Below are 17320 nucleotides of genomic sequence, written 5' to 3'. Positions count from 1 at the left end.
GTGTCCATGTGGAAAACACATCTTGTAATCAATGAATAAAAACCTTATTTCCAGATGAAAGTTTACATACCTGGAACAGGTATGTAAACTCCAGGTAAACTCCAGGAAAAAACTCATGGTACTACCCTCCACTTCCCACCTTCTTGCCCAAATATACATATATTGTATCTAAATCAAAATCCTGAGTCTGTTGGACAAACTGTGGCATCTGGACTGCTCTCCAAAATGCAGCAACATTTTGAATGAATAATGATAACATTTGGTGATTGCATGAATATATTTTGACTATTCAGTAGCCCAAGGACACAGTGTAACTGGTGGTTACAGACAGGCACTTTGTTTAGACACACCAAGGGGTAATTGCTCTAACAGAATATCTGCAGAGACCAGGCCATCAACTATAAATTGCACTCTGTTTTATATTTTCATATTCAAAATTCACCACCATTCAACTGCTGCTTAGGTAGAGAGGTATTTCAGCTTGTGTGCACTTCAATCACACTTACTTTTACCTTGCAAATAGCTCTTGCAACTGGTCACTTTCGCTGTGTGTTTTCATGTCTATATGTATGCTTTAAATGCATATATATTTTATACATATAATCTATATTATAACCTGTAACATATCATAAGTTGTATATTATTTATTATATATTAATAATAATAATAATAATAATGGCCGGTCTTCGCGAGCGAAGATCCGGGGAAGGTCTTTCCACCTTCCAGCCTGCGCATTGGATTTTTTAGGTGAGACACAGTGTGCGCGGAACTGAGCCCACCCTTTAATCCTAAGGTTCATCTGCCGGGGCCAAGCGAGCTTGGACAGTGGCAGCGAGGTCCTTAGGACGTAGGTGGGTTGCCTTTAAGGGCTAACGAGCCCCACCTGCCCGGGTTATTATATATTATATGTTACATATTATATATTATTATAAACCCCGTGCTTTTGCTAATTTATTGTAACTAAGGCTATATTACATATAGCAATGTTAACTTTGCTAACTGTTGACAGACTGGTCATTCTGCAAGTGACAGGAATGGAGTGGTGCAACAGCAAGTAAACCACAATACCTACAGAGTGAAATTCCCTCTCTTACCAAAAATGTATAGCTTTGAGGTACATTTCTGACTGACTACATACCTGGGATGAAAATACTAGCTATGACTCGCTGTATTGGGTTTGTGTGGCCAGGTTTTGGGAAGGGGGGGAATGTACAGGCATGGCTTCTGTAAGAAGCGGCTAGAAGCTTTGGCAAATCCATGCTGACTACTCCTGATGACTTTCTTGTCCTTGTGAAATGTACCTGGAAAATGCTGTCCAGGATTAGCTGCTCCATCACCTCTCCATGGATTGAGGTGAGGCTGACTCACCTGCAGTTCCGGGGGTCCTCCTGCTTGCCTTTCTTGAACATAGGAGTGATATTTGCCTCCCTCCAGTCCTCAAGCACTTCTCTCAGTCACTCAAGGATTATTGATAGTAGCCTCACAATGATATGTGCAAGCTTCCTCAGCACTCATGGGTGCATCCCATCACTGCCTGTGGACCTGTGTATGTCCAGTTTGCGTATTCCCTGACCTGATTCTCTTTCAGAAAGGGTATGCATTCCTTGCTCCAGTGTTTCCCTTTGGTCTCTGGGACCTGGGATTTCTGAAGGCTGGCTCTTGCAGTAAAGACTGGGAAAAAAAACCCTTTTCCATGTTCTGTGCCATCAGGCTCTCTGCCTCATGCAGCAGTGGGTTCACATTTTCTGTAGTCTTTCTTTTGTGATCTATGCATAACCAGAAGTCCTTCTGGTCGACTTGGATATCTCTTGCCAGATTCAATTCCATTTGGGCTTTAACTTTTCTAACTGCATCTCTGCATGCTCAAGACAATGTTTCTGTGTTTCTCCCAGATTACCTATCCCTGCTTCTGTCTTCTATATGCTGTTTTTCTGCATCTGAGTTTTGCCTAGAGCTTCTTGTTCATCCAAGCAAACATCCTGGCATTTTTGCCTGACTTCCTACTCGGTGGAATGGACTACTCTTGTGTTTGAAGGAGATGAAATTTGAAAATTAAACAGGTTTTGGGCCCAAATATAATATAAAACTAGAAATATTGGATGAGAAGATAGTGGTAAAAACAGCCCTTTTACCTTAAAGTGTTAAAAATTGTCACAGAGTCTCACTTTATCTTTCTTATGATAAATGGCCTTGTATAGGATGCTTCATACCATGCAGTGGTACATCTTAGTCATATAGCTGATGACTTCAAATCACAAGTATTTGCTATTTGCAGACATCTTAGGTCACATAAAATAATTTTAGTTCATTTGCATACTAACAAGTAGAAGTGAACTGTTTGAAGAAGAATGGGGTTATTGAATAATAAATTGTTACTATAACTGTTTATCTACTGAATCAGAATGATAAACCTAAATGCTATTGTGAGGACCTTCACAGGATATACAACATTATTTCTGATACTTAGTCTTCAAACCCACAACAGATTAGCACTTTTTACACATTTCCTTAGCTGAATTATTGGCCAGAATATTTCTGTGAAAGATCAGCTTCTTTAATACAAGGTGCTTAGTTTAAGAAAGGAAAAATAATTTACCTTACAAAACTCAAAGATTTCTGATTGGTCAAGGACTAAGCATCATGGATTGTTTCATACACACACACACACACACACACTGCACATTTCTCTTTCAGTGCATGTCAACTGCTGGTTCCTAAAAAAACAGTCTTTCAGTTTAAATAGTCTTTGAAATTCCTGTAAGAGAGTGCAAGCCCTCAGTAACTTAACTACCTTTTCCAACATTCAAGTCACAAAAAGCATAAAGGAAGAGAACAAAACACACTGCCTATGTGCATCTTGATGAACTACGCTTAACACATTTAGGCACTGCAAAGGATGAGAGCTGAAGGTTTTCCATGCACCAGCCGGGAATCGAACCCAGGTCACAAGAATGGGAATCTTGCATGATACCACTACACCACTGGTGCTTCCCTGCAGTCCCAGGATAATCAAATGAGAAGTCATTCAGTGTCATTTCACTCTAATCTACCCCAATGGATCTAATAACAAGAACCTCAGTTACCCTGCCCCACAGGCAGGTCAAAACAAGGACTATGTAGGAAAAAGAATTCTCTACCAGAAAAAAAATTACCTTAAGAACGTAACACTACCCTAAAATACTGACAAAACGTCACTGACAATTAACTATTCACCTTGCCCAGGGAAGTTTTGAAACAGTCAACATGGATGTCTCTGGTTATAAAAAAGCTTAAATTTCAAAACACCAAAGCCAAGAGAGTATTTCATCTGAACAGTGCAGAGTAAGCAGATGTGTGCTGAAGCTGTAAAGAAATGAAAGGAACCAAACAATAACTGTTCCATTCTGATTTCCTATACCTTTCACATGCAGCAAAATTGTTTTGATGAATACAAGGCTACCCACGACCCTAGAAGTCAAAACACTTCAAGTGAGGAGGCAGGAGGAACATAAATATTCTAAGCAGAAAGCAAGTGGACTGCAGCTGAAAGTAGATCTTTAGTGCAATGTGTACACTCTATGTACAGGTGTTGAAACTTTTATCACAGCTTCTGCAGCTTGCTCAGGAACTCTGTCCCCACTTGAGAAGCATGTTAAATATTTGATTTTTCCTTTCCTAAGCTTTCATATATTTAGCAACTGTGCATAGCATGCAGACCTGAGATTTTCTGATCTAACAGGATCTCTAAGATACTGTCTTCATGGGAAACAGGTTAGTATCAGGTCAGATGCACTGGGTTTCCCCAGCTTCTTGCATTCAAGATGTTTAACATAATATGAAGGAAAGGTAACACAGATAAGGAGAGAGTGTTTATATGGACAACAAATCCCAGACTATTCACGTAACTGGAATTTTTTCTGCCCCACCCAAATTTGCATAAACTTTGTATTTTAGTTCCTTCTAAAATCAGTCTTGGAGTATTTTGTGAAAAAAATGAATTCATGACCATTTTCCCAAAGGCAGCTGTATTTCTGGATGCCTCCACACAGCACTCAACATCAGTGTGTGTGACAATTTCCTCATCAATGCCATCACCATAATCTGAAGTACACTTCTGATTATAAAAAGCAGACCCCCTTCAACAAACTTATAAAATATACTGAGAAAATATGATAGACATTTTAGAAAATGGAGAATGTAGAACTCTCTCTCACAATCTCTCATATGAAGAAAAAGCACAGGACAGGAAATGAGACTATTTAAACTCCACATGCCTCTGGAATCTCAGGTGAGCACAATATGCATTTCTTACATGTACTGCATGTTCTAAATGCAAGTATGCAAGGAAAGATACACTGCCAACCTTTCTAGGAGAAACATTAGCAGACAATTCTCTATTTTGCAGCTTTGTAGGAAGTGGACAGTCACTCTTTTTTAGTCTTGCTGAAGTAACCTGTCAGGGCTCTGTTAGGATACATACAGTTAATCAAAACAAGCACTCAAGCTCTTAGACTAACATGAGACACTGCGTTGACCCCTCTACTATATTTAGATATAGCCTTTGGCTAAAACACTTGTTATTCAGTCAAGAGCTCCAAAAAGATAAAAGATGACTTTCAAATAAAAAGACCTACAAATAACCTTCTTCATTTGTCCTCTTGGTAACATCTAAGAGGAACAAACACAACTTCTAACTTTTAGGAAGGATTAGCAATTTTTTTCTCCTTTAAGATATGATGTGTTACATCCTAGGTCAGTGGTCTTGAAAGTAGAATTGAAAGAGTGAAAGGTTCAGATAAAATACCATTCCAGAAAATCCTTCAAAGAGTAAACTGAAATTATCATAAAAAAGAAATAAATAGAAATGTGGGATTGTATTAGGCTAAGAATCTTGTTTTTCCACTAAAGCAAGATTTAAAAGGTAATACTTCTGAACTGAATTATATGTTCAACCTAAACCCATTATTTCCTGGCACTATATTAAATGGTAATTTGCAAAGATATTTCCTCTTCAAAGGATAGCTTTAGATCATCCTTTGAAAACATAAATAGATTTAGCTCCTAGAATCCTTCATTACCTGGAATTTGTCACAACCATTCTCTGTGTCTTCAATCTGAACTTTCACAGGTATTTCATGAATTGTAGAAGGACAATATTCAGGGTATACTCACAACTATACTAATTATGTATGAAATAGATAACACTTTAAGGATTTCTCTTGTGAATGTGCCCAGTGTTTCTAGGGTTCCTGTAAAGTTTTAGTGCTCAAGATGGTCTCAAGTAATAACGTTTCTCAAATCTGTTTTCCAAGAACTCCCCTCTAAATCCTGATTCTCTGCATTTGTCTGTGTATGTCCTTATAAATCTGAGTTTCCTCTTTCAGCTTATCAGTTAATACCTCCAAAATGGGTAAGGTCTCTCTCCATTATGGCAGGTATGACGAAATAAAAATTTTATCCTTCAAGAAAGATATCAATGAAATTAAAAATAATAAATTTGGAAAGCTCCATCACTAATTTTAAAATGTTCTAATAATCCCTCAAGTAGCTCCATCAACATCAGAACTAATGAAGCCTGGTTTATTATCCATTTGTGTCCCATCATTGATTTACTTTGGAATGTTAAGGTATGAGCTCTGACTTGGACCATTAATAAGAAGTATGGACATAGCTCCTCCTTTCTTTGATCTTTTTATCCCCTCCCTTTTCCAGCACTTCTTGTATGGCATTTTTGGGATCTAGGCATCAATTTCTACAAAACTTGTAAGAACCTAATTATCTTAAAGAACTTTTCAGATTACTTTGCTGAAATCAGACAATAAAATCCAAAGTTTCTGGGAGGATAAAGAGGATAACCAGTCAGCTACATAAAGCTACATCTAGTGTCCAAAGGCAGAAAAAACTAAAAGATGGGTGGTGTGTTTTTTATTATATTACAAATGCACTGAGAATATTATGTACAATATAAAGTGTAGCTATTTGAAATCAACAAAATGAAGAGTTACAAAATATGTGTGCATAGTATCTTACAAGAATTCAAAGAAAATAGAGAAAAACAGTATTTCAAAGTCTATATTAATAAATATAATATATAAAAAAAATTATAAAAGCTTTTACCAAAACATTTTGGGGTTTGAGGTTTCTGTTAACAAAAACAGAATTTCAGAATTGTCCTCATTGTATATATTTTGTCTTTTGCATAATTTTAGCTATTTTTCTTTTAAGTAAAGATTAGAAAATTTGAATGATAAATTTCAGCCTAAAGCGATTTGAAATTACTCTCAATATGCAAAACACTCTAAGAAATATAATGCTCCAACCCTGGTCGTGTTCAAGGCCAGGTTGGATGGGGCTTTGAGCAAACTGGACTAGTGAAAGGTGTCCCTGCCCGTGGCAGGGGGCTGGACCTAGATGATCCTTAAGGTCCCTTCCAGCCCAAACCATTCTATGATTCTGAGTCAAAATACACTTCAGGGGAAGCATGAGAAAGACTTTGCAGGAGAAATTAGCTACATCTACAGAGGAGAAAACCACAACAGAGTAAGTATGAGCAGAATGTCCCAGTTTTTAAATTACTAGTACACAGGAAAAATGCTGTGCAGAAATGCTTTTCCCTCTTCCAATGTTTTTAGAGCAAACATTTTGACAGGAATGACTTGAAATACTGTCACACTGTGCAGGTAATTAATGAAGACAAAAGAATAAAGGATTAATAGTTAAGTATGAGATCAATTTTATAAGAAGGGTTTCTTCTAATCTTTGAAAAGCAAAGCCTATGTAGATACAGAAAATAGATTTAATGCATACAGATATCTTTTGTAATGTAAATCTGAGTAACATGATAAAAGAAAACTCAGAGTTGTCCTTGCAGTGTCAAAGTTGAAACACTCCTAATAGGTCATATATAAAATTTAAAAACCAGCATGAATTAAAACAAGAAAGAAGAGATAGGAAAAACAATGTTGAAAAACACTAGTTCACATCACTCATTCTGTCTTCAAACTTATTGCTGTATGTGACAATTGTCATGTTATAATTTGGATCCAATTCAAGCCCCTCTAAAGTCACTAATAAATAAACCCAATATTTTTCCTATTCCTAAAATAACTCCATTACCTCAGCAACTTCTGCATGATGATTAGAAGAATCACTTTGAGCTTTCTGAATATCACTATTATTTATAAATATTTATTCAGTTCATTGGTTTAGCCACCTTTTTGAAGAAAATTGGCAATAGCAAATCAGCTTTACACTAAACTTAACTGTGGTTCACCTTTAGCATAAACTAAGGTGGCCACCTAATAGAGCAGTTCCATGCTCCACCTTATACCTGCTGTGCATGTCTCTCTTTCTCTTGTGTTGGTCTTAATACCCAGGTAGTACATGCTGAAGTAACCTTCTCCTAGATGGATGATCTTACAGGGCCAATCGAGCTCCATCTGCCAGGGTTTGAAATCAGAGCTGTCCTTCTGCCAGGTTCCTTAAGACGATCATCTTGCTTCATGAGGATCAGCGTGGCCAAGTCAGATATGGCGATGCACTTTTTGAGCCGTTTCCAATAGCCAGTGGTGTGAAGCAAGGCTGCGTTCTCGCACCAACTTTATTCACAGTCTTCTTCAGCATGATGCTCCAAAGGGCCTCGGCAGACCTCGATGATGAAAACGGTGTCTACATTCGTTGTCGTAGCGATGGGAGCCTTTTCAACCTAAGGCGACTGAAGGCCCACACTAAGACCTTAAATTATCTTATCCGTGAGCTGCTTTACGCTGATGATGCTGCCCTCATCGCCCACACAGAAGTAGCTCTGCAGCGTCTAACATCCTGCTTTGCAGAGGCTGCTGAGCTTTTTGGGCTGGAAGTCAGCTTGAAGAAGACAGAAGTTTTCTCTCACCCTGTACCTCAGGAAGTCTTCCATCATCCCCATATCACCATTGGTGAAACAGAGCTCAAATCAGTCCAGCAATTTAATTACCTGGGAAGCATCATCTCCTCAGACGGTAAGATTGATGAAGAAACAGACAACAGGTTAGCTAAGGCGTACAGAGCTTTTGGTAAACTCCATAAAAGAGTGTGGCAAAACAAACACCTGAAGAAAAGTACAAAGATCAGCATTTACAGAGCCATTGTACTGTCTACTCTTTTACATGGGTCTGGATCATGGGTCATTTACCGGCACCACTTGCGTCTCTTAGAACGCTTCCATCAGCGCTGCCTCCGTACAATTCTAAACATCCACTGGACTGACTGTGTGACCAACACATCTGTCCTTGAACAGGCAGCAGTCACGAGCATTGAGGCCATGCTGCTGAGAACACAGCTGCGCTGGGCAGGGCACGTCTCCAGGATGCAGGACTGCTGCCTCCCTAAGATCGTGCTCTATGGGGAACTTGCCACTGGCTGCTGCAAGAGAGGAGCCCCAAAGAGGAGATACAAGGACTGCCTGAAACAGTCCCTCAGCCTTGGCCATATTGATCACCACCATTGGTCTACCCTGGCCTCGAATCGGGAGGCCTGGAGACACACCATCTATAACGCTGCTGCTGCTTTTGAGAACACACGCAGGATCACTCTCGAGGAGAAAAGACAACGCAGAAAGAATCACGTCTCATTGATATCACCTGGGGAGTCTTTCTGCTGTGCCTTCTGCAACCGGACTTGTCTATCTCGCATTGGCCTTTTTAGCCACCAGTGCACTTGTAGCAAGCGTGGGTAGAGCCCTTCCCAAATCTTCATTCGCAAAGCCTGGCCATGATGATAGACATGTTGAAGTATTCCAGGTCATCAAACTCAGCTGGAAACACATGAAAAAAGAAAAATAAAAGGGAAAAAAAAAAGGTTTACTAATGAGCATTAGCTTTATTTGAATATAGTTGTGTTCTAGTTATCAGTTGGTAGCTATTGCTGGCATCAGTAACAGGAAGAAAACTGTAATACACAGCTGGAAAAAACCAGCAAGAATATGCCCATTGGTGACTGTCGTATGACTGTACCTTTACTTTTGCAGGGTGACTGCCTTGCTGTTTGGTTGGTTTTTTTTTTTTTGGTTTTTTTTTTTTTTTTAATTAAGATCTGGGCTTGTTTGGAACATTCAGCTTCTCAGAAATCCTCCACCTATATTCTGAATTCCACTGGAGCCTTGGCAAGACCTAGCTATCTAGATGCACAAGCCACAGTGGTACTGGGCATATACAAAAGGAAGGATTTCATATTCTATTTACACTTGTTTACATACACATACATATACATACATATAGAAAAAACAGCAGGTTCTGTTGTGGGCATCTAAATCCCATTCTAGGCATTTTCTACTGGTTCCACACATGGAGCTGTCAATTAACTGAAAATCAGTCAGGCAGTGTGAGGAACTCCAGATTTTAGACTGTGAAGCACAAAATTTCAAAGTGAATTCTAGACAAATATAGCAGAAAACACAGGAATTTTAAGTAAAATAGGGTATCACTATGCATGCTGTAGAAGTGTATCACATGCCATCTCAGGTCACAAAATCTGATAATTCCAGAGGACACTTATGCTGTCCCACTAAATGCACACTTTCTTCCAGATGATTTAAGAATATAAGTAATATTAAGCAGATATGCATCCAGTGATTAAAAATATCCAGGTCACTTACAAGACTGTAAGATGTTTATGATATTTTTAATAATTAAAGCTGATTAAAACAAAATAATGAACAAGAGAGTTCTATAGACTCTATCAGTTCTTATTTTTAAATCCATATTTATATTTTTACTTTTACAGAGGACCTTAACTCTTAGAGATACAAAATATTCAGGCATTCATGTACTTTTCAATAAAAGATACTCATTTACTTGGTTGTTTATAAATATTCAAGACTCACTTTGCTGTTCCAACATTTTGCATCTTCCTGGATTTCTGCTTTTTGCTTCACTAACTCCTCAAGGTGTTTTTCATCCTTTATAATCTTCTCCTCTGTTTCTTTTAACTTCATACAGTATTCGGTCCAAATAAATTCAGAATGCTTTAACTCATTCCTAATAGAAATACACACAAAGTGAATCCATCTATTTGGAAATATTCCAAGGTAGTCCCTCTCCATAAAGGAAAATGTAAATGAGATCTGAATTAGTAAAGATTTATTTTGATTCTCTACTACGTTTCTTGAACAGGTAAGCATGAGAGAATTTCAAAATATCTACCCTGGCAGGTTCATGTAATTTCAGCCAGATATCAAAACTACTCATGCTACCAGTTCACTTGCACCTAAACAGCCTGCCAACATTAGATCTTTGTGCAAGTATTAGTGTAGCTAAACACAAGGCTTTGTTTCATACCTCACATGTTTACGAAACAAAGTAAGAGTCAACACAGCTAGTGGGTGAATCTACTTCAGAGCCATCTTCACTTAATCAACCCACTTCACTGTAATTTTGTGGACAAATGCCATTTGTGAAGCAAATTTTTTACTGACATCAATTTTTCACGTTAAAAATGACTTGTAGGCAATGCCAAAGCAGAGGATAAGGACTTTCGCTCTAAATAGCAGATTTAACAGCACTGTAAGAAGGAAAACTTGCCATAATTACAGAACAAGATAATAGTAACTGCAACAGTTGTCAGGACACATTTAGGCTTATTATATGTTTTTAAAAAGGCCTTTTGTTATATCTCTATATGGGAATCAATTTGGCAAAAGGCAAAAGAAATAGAGGTATTAAATCAGGTTAAAATTTTAAAATGTCTCCTGGTGTTTCTACCTTATTTTTATTACTGTTTCAGCAGGCAGAAAAAATGTTCCCTCCATGCTCCCTAGAAAACTACTCTGGTCAATAACATATCCAAAAGTGTGTCTTAAATGGCAAAATAAATCCACCACATCAGAACTAAGACCAACAGTGGCTGAGTTTTACAGATGTCTATTGCATTACAACCGAAAAAATCCTGAACAAGTGTTGCATACTTAGATGCAGTTAAGACAACAGAAAACAAAAATAAAGAGGCTTCATCACTAATTCAAGAGCCATTCCTGCAACATTATTTTATAGACACTCCTCCTTTACTTGCTTCCAAGGTTTCATCTAGTGATGAAGTTAAGACTTACCTTGTGAAGTGTCACAGAATATATTTTTAGCAACTTTCTGAGTTGTAGTTTTCTCATGAAAAATTATAGCACTATCAGCCACAATGTGTATGTGTAAAAGTAACAGCCTGTGCTGTATGATATACAACAGTCTCAGTATTTTCAGTTTTGTGCAATCTTTATCATTTTCTCAGTGATGGTACAGAACATAAAGAAAAGAGTATGAACTGTAGAACAGTCTTTCAAGTCTATGCCACCACAGATCTGTCTTTCTCACACCTATCGATACCACATGTTATTCTAGTCCTCCTCAGATGGCAGCTGAAAGGTCTACTTTCTCTGTAATACAAGCATGACTTTAACTACCAGTCTAGCAAATAGCTGGAAAAAAAATTAACACACAGAGTAAAAAAAATAAAATTTTTCACTGAGGTATAGAAAGAATAGATTTCTACTTTTTTCCCCAAATACTGATATTCCTAAAAACATCCTTGTCATTAGCATTTTTAGTTTAGTTCACAGTCACACAAAATAGGTTGCAAGGTGCAGTCTACATCACTGTCACGGGGTATGAATAGGAAATCACCTAACTAGGTGAAACAGAAAACATACATGGTATATTTCTGTCAGTACAGGTGATTAATTTCTGGTATTATTTACCTATTGCTATTATCATGGGTATTTTACTTGCATTATGACTTCTTTCAAAAGAACAAAAGAACAAAGAAATTTTAATACACCTCAGAACAAAGGCTTGTTACAGGAAAACACCACACTTTCTTTCTTGCACATGAAACAGTCTCTAGAGCCTTGATTTGCACCAAGACTACCAAAACAAAACAGAAAAACTGCCCATATTGCCCTATAACTGCTAAGCAAGCTGACAGCTGTGACACAGTGACAGAATTCTAGAGGAAACTGAACAAAATCTTGCACGAAAGACTTTTAAAAGGTGAAGTAGTCAGAAGGCAAGATGAAAAATTCTAATATCAGGAAAAAATGCAGAATTAAGATTAAATGATAAATTTTCATTGAAAGAATAGATCAACAGCATGGCATCTCAAAATCCCATCCCTGTTGCTTTGATATATTTATTAATTATGTGAAAGGGCAATGAGCAGTTAAAAGTCTGCCTATAATGTGATTACAATAGGCAAGGCCAAACCATACAAAAATCTTAAGGAAAACTTAAAGACAAACTAACTAAATGGGTAACAAAAGAATACACATCATTTAGTGTCTAAACTCAAAAAGAAGTACAAGATCAGAGAAATTAAGTACATTTTAAAGTTCTAAATTAAGAAACATATGTATATATTTCCACAAACAGGCAGAAGGTCTACTCAATATTTAGCAAAGTTGAAGAAGCTAAAAAGATTAAATTAAGTAAGAAATGGGATGGAAAACATTAGGAAAAAAAAGAGAGTAATATGTTCATCTTTAAGTCAGTGACATGGCTTAATTTGGAATACTGTTTTAATTACCTTTCAACCTATTTCAGAGAAGTACATCACAGTAATGATAAGGAATCAGAGGACATCATGAAAAGGTCATAAAATTTAGAGGTCTTCTGAAAGCACATTGAAAATAATGAAAGCTGCTTTAGGAAAAAGAAAGGAAGAATGAACAAAGAGCTAAGTCATGGAAGGTTAGTGAAGAAGGTTAACAATACACAGCAGTATTTCTTAAGGCTTAGACTTCCAAACTACAGCAATTTCCTTATAAGAGGACAAAAACATGTAGCTGTTGATCCCACTCTGTAAATAAGAATTGATAAGGAAAAAAAGTTTAATCATAGGTATAGGATGGAATGGTGAAAGAAAGAAAGAAAGAAAGAAAGAAAGAAAGAAAGAAAGAAAGAAAGAAAGAAAGAAAGAAAGAAAGAAAGAAAGAAAGAAAGAAAGAAAGAAAGAAAGAAAGAAAGAAAGAAAGAAAGAAAGAAAGAAAGAAAGAAAGAAAGAAAGAAAGAAAGAAAGAAAAAGAAAGAAAGAAAGAAAGAAAGAAAGAAAGAAAGAAAGAAAGAAAGAAAGAAAGAAAGAAAGAAAGAAAGAAAGAAAGAAAGAAAGAAAGAAAGAAAGAAAGAAAGAAAGAAAGAAAGAAAGAAAGAAAGAAAGAAAGAAAGAAAGAAAGAAAGAAAGAAAGAAAGAAAGAAAGAAAGAAAGAAAGAAAGAAAGAAAGAAAGAAAGAAAGAAAGAAAGAAAGAAAGAAAGAAAGAAAGAAAGAAAGAAAGAAAGAAAGAAAGAAAGAAAGAAAGAAAGAAAGAAAGAAAGAAAGAAAAAGAAAGAAAGAAAGAAAGAAAGAAAGAAAGAAAGAAAGAAAGAAAGAAAGAAAGAAAGAAAGAAAGAAAGAAAGAGAAAAGAAAGTATAGTTTTAACATTTTTTATTCTGGTATTACATAATAAAATCACCACCAGCAATGGTCACTATAACCATTGCTAACAATTTTTGCCAGCAGCTTCTAATTCAGACAAGTTGATAGAACATTGAATACGCCAGTGAAACACTAAACTAACCTGTAGAGTATCTGAATACAATAGTAATAAATCACACAACGTTTTTGATAATACTTCTTACTCAGTACCTGATCTTTCCCATAATTAAAAGCAACAAGAGGTTTGCAATGAACTTAACAACTTACAGAATCAAGGCCCATGTTGTCTGATTTCTCTCAGCTGAAACCCATGGAGGAGATAATGAGTATTTGATCAGATCATCTCTATATACATATTTAAGCTATAATTAAAATTCCAAACATTGTAGAGACATCACGAAGCTTGCATTCATAGGCTCATATACATCAAAAATGTATTATTTCACACGCCTCTTCTTTTGCTTAGACATAATTGGAGAATTATTTTCAGAAGTCAGTCTAGCTTTGACAAGTGTTATGAGAAAATTCTGGTTTCAGGGTTTGTATGATAAAATACTTCCAATTTAGCTATATCTCTGACTATGATTTTAATTTTTCATGTACTAATATTCTTTCCTGAATGCAAATTAGGCTCTGAAATTAAGAGGTTAAGCTTTAGTAACTAAAAATAAATGTATTGATGGTGAATTTACCTTAGAGGTAAAAATATACATAATTAGCATAAATACCTGTAATATAATGTCAAAATTATCCTGAATGCAATAAAAATAGGGCCAAGAAATTCACTGTAAAGCTCAGAATCAAAAGAAATAAGTCAGAGAGACATACTTAGATCTCTAGTATTGCTAAGCTATTCCTCTTACAGAAAAATACAAATTTTAGTCCTACACTGACTCATCCTTTCTGAGACATAGATGGTTTGGATTGTATTACAAGTGCATAGACATCTTATGAGTGCAAGACTGGAAGTTCTCAAGCAGCAACATCATTTGAGTAAACTCGTGTTACCCAGGATGCCTCCTGCTCCCATATTAAGGTATGAACATATTACAGAAAGAGCTATGATCCTTCTTTAGTTCTGCTGTTTAGTGCCAACGACAAACAGATCCACAATGATGTAACATCTTAAAGAAACAGTATTATTGCATCTAAACAGCCTTCCTTTGTTCAGGAATGTGTCAGTAACGTTTTTGCTCTATCTGACTATCAAGCACTGATAGCCCCTGGATAGCAGACATCAAAAGGATCAGCCATATTAGCCAAAGTAATGATTTCCTGATGTTGATAGTTACCATAAAATACACTGTAAGAGTGTTCTGTTTTTGCAAAAGTCAGCGTTATTTGTGCTTCAAGGCTTATTAATTGTAAAGATTCTGAGGCAGGCAGCAAGTACTCCTTCTGTGGGACTGAAAGAGATGTTTCAAGTTCCTGAACACTAACCAGTTTTTGAAATAAAGTTGCCAACATGTTATAATCTAAAGAAACTGGAAATTATACAACTTACTGCCCCATTTTAATCAGGTGCAGCTCTTTACTGTGGTGCATTGAGCACCATAAACACTAAGTGAAACAATCACATTTAGTAATTACAGTTATTTCTTGAAGAAATAACTTAAAAGAAAATTTAAACAAGAGAAAATGTCTACAGCCACTATGACCTCTTCTTTATGGCCCTCTGAGAGTGGGTCCTTTCATGGAGGGGGCCAAGGTACCCCCAAATTCTACTGTATTTTATTCTTCCACATATTGCAAAAGCAGTTGACATACATGCTAAATAGTTCCTATTTGGTACATCAAAAAAAGACATTTCACTGACTGAATGCAGGAATTACAATGAGCTGTGTATAAGTATACTGGTTTTGGCTGGGATACATTTAATATTCTTTATAGTAGCTTGTATGGCGCTATGTTTTGGGTTTGTGCTGGAAACAGTGCTGATAACGCAGGAATGTTATCAGTGTTTACACGGAGCAAAGGCTACACCTCACCTCACCAGCAAGCAGGCTGGATGGCACAAGGAATTAGGAGGGGACACAGCTTGGACAGCTGACCCCAAATGACCAAAGGAATATTTCATAGCATGTGCTCAGACGTGATGGAGCTTGTCTTTCGTGGAGACTACTGAACACCTACCTGCCCATGGTAGATGAATGCTCATGAATGAATTCCTTGTTTTGCTTTGCTTGTGTGTGTGTGTCTTTTGTTTTTTTCTATTGAACTGTATTTATTTCAATGTATGAGTTTTTTCATTTTTACCCTTCTGCTTCTCCACACTATCCTGGCTCAGAAGAAGCGAACGAGCGGGCGGCTGTGTGGGGCTCAGCCGCCTACTGGGGTTAAACCATGACAATAAATTATTCAGACTGCTTACCTTCTGTCTTTTTAGAAAGTATGGCAAGCATGCTGCTGGCCTGTAAACAACAAAAATTACTACATTTATTTCTGACAGTAACAACTTCTAGAGTTCAGTGTTTTCTTGGCAAAGATGGGTTGACATGTGGTGTAAGATTCTTAGATACATGCAGATGAGAATCATCTTCAGCAAACAAGCATCCAGTGAGCAGAAGTGAATAACAGCTTTTACAGGTATTCTACCTGTGCTGGGGGTAAAAGTAGCTCTTGTAGTTCATAGTCACATTTGGAAGCATAAAGGGTGTCACAGTGTTCTAGAACCACCCAATTGTCTAGCAGACACAGATGGCCAGTCTCTTTGAGGAATATAATGCTGCTGCCAGGAGCTTTATGAAATTCCACTGTTTATCCAATAAACATTATTCTTCTCCACAAATGGTCAGGGAGTATATTGTGTTCACCATACTTCCTGTGAGCTGAGTGGATCAGTATACGGAAACAGACATCCTGGAGTAAGAGAATTGCAGTGTCTTCATTTTGAAGAGACGTAGCACTAACCTGAGAAGATAAATGGATCCTCAGATAACAGATACCCTTCCAAAGTCCTCATTTCCTAAAAAAAATTAAGAAATTCAGTAACAAGAAACTTTTCTTCAGCTCTGTAATTGCTCCTTTACAGCTCTTAGGTAAACTAATGAGGCCAACTCTGTAGTGAATTTGAATGAAAATGGTCCTTTAGAAGAAACGGGGGATGGGAGTTACACGGGACAGTCCCTTGAAATGGATGAGAAATTAACATTTACTGAAATGAGGTTACAAAGTTTGCACATAAAACTCAACCATTAGCATTAGTCTTACTTCCTTGAATGAAGCATCAGTGAGCAGGACAGGTTTTTAGCCACTGCTGTGGCTAAAAAACATTAACCCTCTGGAATGTCAGAACTGTGCATGCTGACCCAACTCAGGTAGAGTGTTGAATTATGGAACCGGCATATAAATTCCCAGTGAATCCCAGTAGTTCTGAATTAATAAGATGGACCAAATTTCATGACTTATATGAAATTTATATACTCCATAATTACAATGGAGAGTTTTTGAAAAACCTGCTATGGCCGCTCATGTTTATTTTGAAAATTTACTGATGTCTTTCAATTATGCCTGTAAACCTTCCTCACCTCAAATGGAAAAGAGTCACTGTGTCACTTGCTACCTTGCCAAATAAAACCTGGCATTGAGCCATTGGCATATGGAGCAAAGTTGAGTGCAACCTCCTACCAAATTTCAAAATACTTGGTATTCTTGTTCTTTGGCATAGTTACTCTTGGTGCTGACTCCTTGTCTGTATATTTAGCAATAGAAAGGAGAGAATTCTTGTCACTGACTGTTTATTAGCAGTGAGCAATTGTTACTATTGCCCTACTTGATAATCTAAAGGTTAGTTCTTTTCATTGCCTTTTGTATTTCCATCAATTCCCAATGAACATCACTGTATATTTTTGATACCTAAGAAAATAAAACAAGTTTTCTGAAAGATGTTATATAAAAATCATACATAATGT

At 36.8% G+C, this 17320-nt stretch overlaps 1 protein-coding gene and 1 non-coding gene across 2 annotated transcripts in view; both read right to left on the bottom strand.

Moving 5' to 3' along the window:
- CCDC178 (coiled-coil domain containing 178) overlaps positions 1–17320 on the bottom strand; it is a 179386-nt gene that overhangs the window by 118617 nt on the left and 43449 nt on the right. Inside the window, 3 exon segments of the mRNA XM_050328908.1 lie at positions 9200–9358; positions 9839–10144; positions 17205–17264. Coding sequence (XP_050184865.1) covers positions 9200–9358; positions 9839–10144; positions 17205–17264 — 525 coding nt within the window.
- On the bottom strand, positions 2918–2988 carry TRNAG-CCC (transfer RNA glycine (anticodon CCC)). The gene has a single exon. It is a non-coding gene; the product is annotated as a tRNA-Gly (tRNA).

This window comes from Myiozetetes cayanensis, unplaced genomic scaffold (assembly GCF_022539395.1).
Source record: "Myiozetetes cayanensis isolate MyiCay16 unplaced genomic scaffold, myiCay2020 scf1, whole genome shotgun sequence".
In the NCBI taxonomy this organism is placed as follows: Eukaryota; Metazoa; Chordata; class Aves; order Passeriformes; family Tyrannidae; genus Myiozetetes; species Myiozetetes cayanensis.
The sequence above is the reverse complement of the archived record's forward strand: the minus strand, read 5'-3'. Positions and strand labels throughout refer to the sequence as shown.